Source organism: Halyomorpha halys, unplaced genomic scaffold, assembly GCF_000696795.3.
Source record: "Halyomorpha halys isolate HHAL.00 unplaced genomic scaffold, Hhal_1.1 Scaffold1023.1, whole genome shotgun sequence".
Lineage (NCBI taxonomy): Eukaryota > Metazoa > Arthropoda > Insecta > Hemiptera > Pentatomidae > Halyomorpha > Halyomorpha halys.
The window spans coordinates 165,282-174,950 of record NW_027110911.1 but is presented as its reverse complement, the minus strand read 5'-3'; the positions used below and the strand labels follow the sequence as shown (position 1 = coordinate 174,950).

General features: G+C 28.9%; 1 protein-coding gene across 1 annotated transcript in view; it reads left to right on the top strand.

Moving 5' to 3' along the window:
* Positions 1-9,669, top strand: part of dysf (dysfusion) — a 359,371-nt gene that overhangs the window by 304,594 nt on the left and 45,108 nt on the right. Inside the window, exon 7 of the mRNA XM_014432053.2 lies at positions 6,238-6,344. Within this exon, the coding sequence (XP_014287539.1) occupies positions 6,238-6,344 (107 nt within the window). The remainder of the gene's footprint in view (positions 1-6,237; positions 6,345-9,669) is intronic.

Sequence of the window (9,669 nt, the reverse complement as noted above, 5' to 3'; positions counted from 1 at the left end):
CATCATTTTAACTGAATTTCACTCACATCTTCTTAGATCATCACATGAATCTTGTTACAAGGAATTGTAATAAATAATAAATACTTTTCAGAAGCATTTTTTCGTTAAAAATATAAAATAGAGCTTTTTATAGATTAAATTAAACTAATATTGACATTTTAAACACAAAACCATTTTTTAAAATCATAGCTCTACTAGAGGTCTACAAAAATGTTGATTACCTAAAATAACTTACCTTTCGAACTTTTACAGTGGACCTTATTGAAACAACTTGTTTATTGTGTATTTTCGCAGAAAGTTGTAAGATTGCGTACGTGGATGGGAATTTCTACACTCGTAACTTTATAGACATTACAAGCTAATCCATTGCATATAGTCAATACCTTTACCTATCACAATTCTGAGGACAGTAATAAACGAATATATATCACTACTGTAAACAGTATTGAGTACATTTCTTGTAACATACTATAAATAACTGAAGAAGATTAACATTGAGAGATTAAATAACAATTCGAATTCGCTGTAGTTACAGATTTAACTTCTATATTCCAATTCCAAAAATTCAGAAACTAAATTTATCTTAAGAAACATGCTTAATAGAAATAAAAATTCGGATTGCTCGCCTTGTTTATTTAGTAAATTGTTGTAGTTTATTAAAACTATTACTAACCGATTTTTTCTCTGTAATAAAGAGTTATGTTTGTCAAATTAGTAACAATCTCGTCTTAAATTGTCATCAGCCAACCCACAACAGATTAATTACATAGTTTATTATGGTTATAATTTTATTATAACATTATATAATAATATATTATTATAGTTATGTAAGAATTATTGTATACACCCACAATAGTGATTTTACGTCCTGAATGAGTTTGGTTCGATGATGAGCCGTGATTCCAGGTTCATCCTCATTAACATCTTCAAAGGACAAATTCAACTTCTATCTCTGCTCACTTGGTATCCCTGTCTCCTTGGACCGCTCATCCTCCGCGACCTCTTGCACTTGACATTGCAGGTCTACCGTCATATCCGAGGAATGCCTCACCTTGGAACAGGTTGTGAAGTGAGCGGTGACAGATCGTAGATTCCATTAACACCCCTCGATAGCAAAGGAGGTGGGAATTGAGTCATTAGTCGTGAAAGTGGAAGGCCGTGAAGAGAGGCAGCTGGATTTGGAAAACAAAAGATTCAGTATTTTAGGAAATGTTCAATTTTTGTTTTATTTACTTCCGAATTATAATTGCATGATTATCCGTTTCACTCGTATTATCCTAATATGAGTCTTGGACCACCCCCATTTTTTTTCTTCTTTATTATTAACATAATTTCTTAATATCTTACATGGTTCTCCGTTTAGCGAAAGGAAGGAAGCTTATAATTAGTTTTATCTAGGACTACAACAGTTTCTTCTGCATGCAGAAAAACTGACATTTGAGATCTTTTTATTTATGTATGGTCAATATTCTTATAAAGGCGATCATGTACTATTTATTTACCTAGGAGAAGATGTTAATAGCACATAAGGTATTAGTTTTTGCAGAACCATCGTTTACAAGCATTAATAACAAAGAGAATTGAAATTATGATTATTTATGAAATTATAATTTATGCCATGAATTGCAAAATATAAATAGAATAAATTCAGAAGCATAGAAAAATTAATTGTATAATGTATGCAATTGTAAATACTATTACTTATGAAAAACTTTTATAAACAAGAAAATAGAATAAATATTATTTCATGTTTACATACAAATCAGTGGATAAAAACGTAATTGAGAATAAAATATTAAGACTCCCCTATACATCAAGTCAGATTTAATTCTATAAATAATACGATAATAAATAAAAACAATATTCTATTAAAAAAAAAAAAATTAGTAGTTCATTCTAGAACATCTTGTAAACAACCATAAATAAAAAAATATATTCGTATCTTACAAAATACTACGTAAAAAAAGTATTCTTAAGATTTCGCATTATCGTTATTTTATGTATTAAAATCATTTCGGTTTTTTTTTCTTGTTAAAAGCGAAAGTATTTCCAAATCAATTTTCATAACTACATCCCTATTTTTTATCAACATAACTTATCTATAGTTAAATACTTTTTGTTCTTACTTTTAAACGAATTTAGAAGATAGATCAAACGAAACTCGTATAACCATTTGAGTTATACTTTAAAAAATCCTTTCTCATTTTTAGTATTTTAAAGCAACTTAGTAAAAGACAATTATGATTAAACTAATATTTTACATGCTGTCAAATCAGATATTTGTCTTTTTAATATACATTTCTTATTAAAAGCTCGATTTGTATCACTAGATTGCCAATGATGATAAGTGTGGGAAAACATTTCCACAAAGATAAGATATCGTTTTTCACTATCAGATTTACAACCGTACCGTGTACAACGTATTTTAGAAATTAAAAAAAAATTATGAAGTTGCCGGCTTCGTATAAGGACATAACGGCTGATATATTTCCTCTATAATCCTGATCCTTAATTAGACCACGGAGAATAGACCATAGAACACCCGCCGAGGTCCTTAGTCTTTATCCTTTTTTCAATAAATAACCACTTAACTAACTATCGATCATTAGCCACATATCGATGTTTTTCAGCGGCGATTACACCGGAACCGTTATTACCCGTGTGAAATACCGGATCAAAGGGGCCGGTGAGGGCCTGGAAATTAATCTCCCGAACAAGGAGAGGATTAGGGAGTGGAGGGCGCTGCCTTGTCCATTCTTCGGTGTCTTTCTGTCGGCCGGGCTACTCCAGACATGATAGAAATAACTGGAAGGATATACTGTTACATTATCCCTCTGACAATAAATGTTTTTCTTCCTTTTTTAAATTTATTACAATACTTTATATTTGTTTATTAACCGTACAAATCGAAATTAAGAACAACCAGTCACCGTATTATTTTGTTACATTCAAAGTCAATTTAAAAAGGAAGAACTATTATACTCGAAAATTTATTAAATAAAGTTTATTATTGCTTTATTGGTGATGATCATTTGACTATAATTCCATAAAACCATAATAAAAATATATTTCGTATGCAATAAGTATAAAAACTCAAATTAGAGTGACAAATGGTAATACTTAGGTTACTTTCAGATTTCTCTAGTCAAAGTTTAAAAAAAAAAATTTCTCTAGTACACAGTTATTATTTGATAAAAAGGACGACCAATGGTTTCATAAAATAAAAAAAGAAAACTACTACACATGGCGTGTCATGGTTCAGTATTCGATAACGAAAAAGAGGTAAGTACATAACAGATCAGATTATATAATTTTTTGATTATAATAATAATAATAATAATAAAATTCATTATTGTTTCTCTCTGTTTTCCCCCCATTTTACACTAATCATTTAGCCAACTTAACAGACACATTATACCTATATAAAATATATTATACCTATAAAATATATATATCTATATAGTGACCTAGCTATATTAGTATAAAAGGAGTAATTCTGACCACACTCAACCGAAAAGGTTCCCCGCACCCCTTGAAGGATCACATATCCGCTTCATAGAAACTAGGTGTTCCCAAGGGGAATCTTTCACAGCAAAGATTTTCAAAAGTGGATAATAAAAAATAAATAAATGACATAGGCCCGACAGAATGTTATACTTTTCTTATTTATAATCTTAAGCACTTTCTTGAGACTGGTTAATTTTGTTTAAATAAATAATTTGATTTTTATCCATTTTAGTCAACACATTTTATTTTTCTTACAAGTCCGACGTTTCGGCCATTCCGGCCATCCTCAGGGACAAAACAGCTTTTTTACATGTATGATCCTCAACAATTCAAAATACTTAACATTATTATTTATAATTTATCTTACCTTAATACAATTTTGTTGAATGATTTAAATGATTTAAAAACTCAACTTCTTGCCCAGGTCAAAACAACAATTTCTAAGAAATAGTAAAACATTAGGTAAACATATTTTTTTGTTATTAAGTATATCCTACATTGTGTCTAATTACCTATTTAGTCAAATTTCACATTAAAAGCAAAAATTAAAATTCATTTATCACAGTCACTATTTCTTAAAACTTCATCACAAAAATGCTTGTAACCTACATCCACTCAGTTCAAGCACTAAAATTATTTGTTATAACAATATTTTTGATAATTTTCCTCTTTATTTCATTAGTTCAAATCCCATCAAGGCTAATTATAACTATCCACATTTAATTTACCCTATATTTTTCATAAATTAATTTTATTTAATATCTCTGCATAGTGGTGGTTCAAATTTTTTGTATCTGCTTTCAAATTCACTGTATAATTAATATTTTCAGATATTTAAATGGATTCAACTATTTTCTTTTTGAATGTATTATTTTCTTTTTGTAAAATCATTGTATTCTCAAAATAAAAAAAATGCTGGTTTTTAGTTGCATGCTGTACCAGTCCCATATTATTTGGATCCCTCTCCTTGTTATTCAAATCATTATTGGGTTGATAAATCCTGTCACCCAATAATTGCTTTGTTTTACCTATATAAAAATGGTAAAACAATATAAATTCTTTAGTATCCCTTTTCTAACAAAATGTATTAAGTCATGCAGACGGTATGGCCAATATGTTATGAGCTAAAATAACGTACGAATCCACCTCAAGCAGAAAATTACCTGCTATTACTTTTAGATGCAATGGAGAGACCCTGAAGTGAGTGTATCGATAATTCACGGGAAACTATCGATTATGTCGTGTTATAATGTGAATATTCGAGATTTATGCGTTAAATAGTTGGTTCTAGATCACAAGGTAGATTAAATATGGAAACGTTCTGCCGAAGGCTCGGTACTGGTCGTTTCTCTTCCGGCAACGCGGTTCTGTAAATACACTTGCTCCGAGTTTCTTAGCACATATCTCTTTGCCTTCACTTGTAAGCTGTATAGAAAATAGGAGTATATTTCAAAATGTATATTTTCCATTTTAGAACTAACTAGGTGTGGTATAAGTAAAAAATCTTGAGATTTATAAATGCAAAACATTAAATAAATAAAAGCGTTGAAACTAAAAAAAAAAAAAATGGGCTTTTATATTTATAATGTTTTTGGAAATACTGAATGATGCTATGAAATCAGGAATAAATACTAAAAATATTTATATAAAATGATTTATGCTAAACTTGAAACCTTCTTGAACATTGATATCGGTTAGTAATATTTATTGAAAAATACATAGCAGAAAAAGTCAATAAAGTATAGAATCATATAAAAAAATTCTCATCAGCGAAAAGTTTATAATAAGAGAATAAAAATATTTATTCTTATTAAATACAATGAAATAAAAATCAATCTTTAGTCTGGGATTCTGGGAAACTTGGTCTCCTAATAATAACAATTGAGAACAGTTTTAGCAGTAATTTTAAATATTCACCTTTATTTATTATAATAAGTGTCCATACAAATTACTGTAAAAAACTAAAATTATAATTATTAAACATGAATATAACCCAAAAACGTTCATTACAATTATAAGATAATATTTTCAGACAATTAAATATGATTATGAAAACAAATGACGATATAGTAATAAAATTTTAAAATTAGAAAAATAAAGAAATCATTCAGCAATGAAAACACACCTTATCTCAATTATTTATCCATGGTTATATTGTTTTCTATTATTCACCAGTTCACAAAAGTTTGATTGTCTAGGATACATATAGTTGATGTTTGAATATGGTTAAGGAGGTAGCTATACGGATGGATATGGGTAAGGAGTTCCAAAATGAGGTAGCTGGAACAGCAAACGATTTTTCAAAGGAGACAGTTCTGTAGGCAGGGATATAAAGATCTGTAGGTTGGGATCTTGTGTTAAAATAAATAATCTTCTTACATTATATTATATTATTATCATGAATATATTCTTCTTATATTGTGAATTTATTGTTTATTTTCTAACAATTTTTGAAAAAGTTTCATATGACCTAGTTAGCATAAAACGGAATTATTTTACTTATATTTCTTATCACTTTTTTACTTATCTTACTATTTCTCACATATCCATAAGCAATGACATTATTTTTTAACTGTTTACTTTATATTGATAATGTTGTTCAAATCGGACAGACGTTACTTAGTCAGGCTGTGGATTTCCACAAATTTAATTTATTTTTTTGGATGAATTATTCAACTAAAATTATGACCGTTTCTTGATATTTGTTTATTTAACAAATTTTTTTTTCAGTGGGGAATGGCACCTGGGATTTCCAAGATCGGAGCTGCAAGGCGCATCGTGGTACCAACTCCTTCACTGGGACTCCATGAGGGAGGCACAGAGCAAGCACCGGTTAAGTAAGTATAATTTACTTGAGGATGCTTAAATCAGTGAAATAAAATAATTGATTTATGATGTACTGCTAACATGAAATGTATTTTAGTGTGTTGAGAAAATAGTTTTATTGTTATACAAGTTGCAATATTATCAGTAGCAATATCAGAGGTAGGGAACTGACACGGTACTAACTAGCCTGGCTAATGAGGAGATGGCATGCGCTGATTGCATTGTAGCCTGGTGCCACGGTCCACACTTCTCCATATTTCCTACATATCGATACAAATATATTATACATATAATCTAAACTCTATCGATAGCCTCTGTAATAGCTTACCTTGGTGTGACAGTTTGTTAAGGGGATAGCTCATTGCGAAATTAGAATTTAGTGGCATTGTACCTAAGATTAGAGAAATTTCAGAGTATGCTCTATCTTAAACATTCTAAATTTTCTAACGTCTACTAAAACCTCTCCCGAAACGAAAGACTGCATTGGCTACAAGCCTCCTTTTAAAATATGATTTCGGGAATCCAGATTATGGCCAAATTCTCTATTTATAACTTGCCTGGAACTCATGGAACTCATATGCCTTTATTAAGTTAATTTTTTTTTTTAAACTAATTTGATTTTTCAATAAAAATTTTTTGAGATTAAAAAACTTCCACTTTGAATGTAACTTATTTTAAATTAACATATGTAGCACAACGTTTCGGGACCACTGTCCCATATTGATGTACTTTAAAAACCTACAAACAACAATAATCCACCATAATAACAATCTTCATTTATATGTATTATAATTCATACAATTTTATTCACCTCATAATCAGTCAAAAATTTCAATTTCATAAAGGAAATCATGACATATCTACATTGCTTTACACTGTTCTCACTTTTTTATCATTACTTATTGGTCCATTCTTCTCCTCTCATTAGCACAAACATTGCTCTATATTTCTTGCTACCTCTTATCTTATCTCATGTCCAGTGTGCTGTTTGGTTACCTCCCTATTTATATGTCCTGTTTTGTATTTTAATTTTTTTTTTCTGTAATTAGAAAGACATATTTATTTATTGATAGATATTACAATCTCCCACATAGTTGTGGGCAATAGGTAATAGTGATGAATGATCTCATACATACTAAAATAAAAAAAAAAACTTAAAATATATACAAACAAAATAATAAACAAGATGAACATAATCAAACTATCTGTATGAAAAATAAATAAATAAAATAACCTAATGATCAAATAATATATACAATATTTACACAATCGACCTGAGGATCCCTGAGCCCACTCTATCCCCCACGTGTGAGGGGTAGAGCAGAGCATAAAAGATCCCAGCGCATCCCTCTCGCCGCATCACTGGTAATGAGCCAGTGGAGGCTGAGCAAGTGCCCTAAAGTTTTAAATTAAACTTAGTGATTTTTTTCTAAATCCGTTTATTTATTCTGATTTTTATGTTTATATTTTGAGTCTATTTATAATGTGTATTTAAGTGTTTAGTGTCAGTTTTGTAGTTTACTGTATTTTATATGTTTTTTGTTATATGTAACTAGAAATCTTTTGCTTTTTGTTTTTTGTGCTGTATTCTATTATTTTAGGGTTTTCAAAGTTTAATTCATGGTTCAATTTTATGCTGTGGTAGGCGAGAGCTATGCAATTTATATCTTTAACATTTCTACAATTGGTTGTATGTTGCTTGATTCTAGTTTCCAGTTTTTTAGATGTCTCACCAATGTATACTTTTATTTTATTTTTTTATTTTATTTTTTTTTATTTTTTTTTTTAGTTTTAAACATTAGCTTAGTTCCCAATCAACTTACTTCCTGTCCGTTCCGAAATCTTCGAAAACTTATTAAACAAAAGACTTGTTGATAAACTAACAAACACGTACGCAATACCAAACCATCCATTTGGAACTAGATTTCACCACTTAACTATATATCAACCTGACTGATTAAAGGCATTAGAGCATAAATTACCTTTTTCAATAAATTGTTTGAGGTTAAAAACTTAAAAAGTTTAATATACTTTATTCTATATTTTCTTTTTAGTTGTACAACGTTATAGAATAAAATATATTCAACTTTTTAAAGTTTTTAACCTCACAAAATTTATTGAAATTGACTTATCAGACTTCCTAAAAAGAAAATCCAGCATAAATCACATGCGATTGGCGTATTTCTTGACGTTGTACAAGCGTTTGGCAAAGTATGAATCTACTTCCTCATTCATCATACTTTTAACTTTTTTCTCCGTCATTTACGTCTTAGAGTTATCTTCAATTACATCTCCAGTAAAGTGAGGTTCAATACTCCCTTTACTATTCTACAAAACATACACTGATGTCATACCTTGCAATTCAAATATTTTAAACAGCTTCTTATGTAGATGACAGTAATCTTGACAAAACATAGAAGTCCAAAACAAGCATCACAGAACACACAAAAATATCTGATAACATTATTTGACTGATTCAAACTCTGAAAAATCCGACTAAATCTCTACAGCACATAAAAAAAACTCCGTCAGCAACATAACTTCTAACCATCGGGAGCAACTCAACGAAAATGACAAACTAATCGAACAAAATAATTACATAGTAAAGAGCTTTTCGCTGATGATATGTTTGGACCTTTGTAATTTTGTAGTAACTATACTGACATTGAATATTTTCAATTTATGTCAATTTCAATTTCAATTTATTTTATGTTAAAATATAGTCTGGAATAGATATTTCTTATGAGAATAACTATAGCCTGAACATTGTGATAAAGATTCGCCATTAATTCTGAAAGGAGGTTTCACTAAATTTAGTCAAGCATTCATTTATTGTAATTTAATTATTTAGTTTACCAGTTGAGGAATTGTAACAATACTAGCTGATGACTCTTCATATGGATAATTTAGTACTAATGTAGCCAAATAATTCAAAATAAGCATTTAAAAATATTTCAGATGATTATAATGTTAAACCACAAGGAGAGAGCATTTTTATAAAATTTACAATTTCATTTAAATGGAAGATAGTGTAAAAATTACTAATGAAAATTATCATTTTAGTTATCTACATTAAGCCCTCGCGAAAATGTCTCTTACAAACGGAGTTATTCTACTTCATGAAATTAACAGCTTACTTAGAATAAAATTAAATTAAAATAATTATATAAGATCTAAAGACTTAAATAATAAAACGTTAATCTCAGAAATTAATTATTAAAATTAAATCGTTTATTTTATTTAAAAAAATAAGCATCAAAGCAAGGATTGGAGTAATCTATAAAAACTAAAATCTCAAAACTCAAATTTGAATACTTGAAATTCTATAAATTTTTT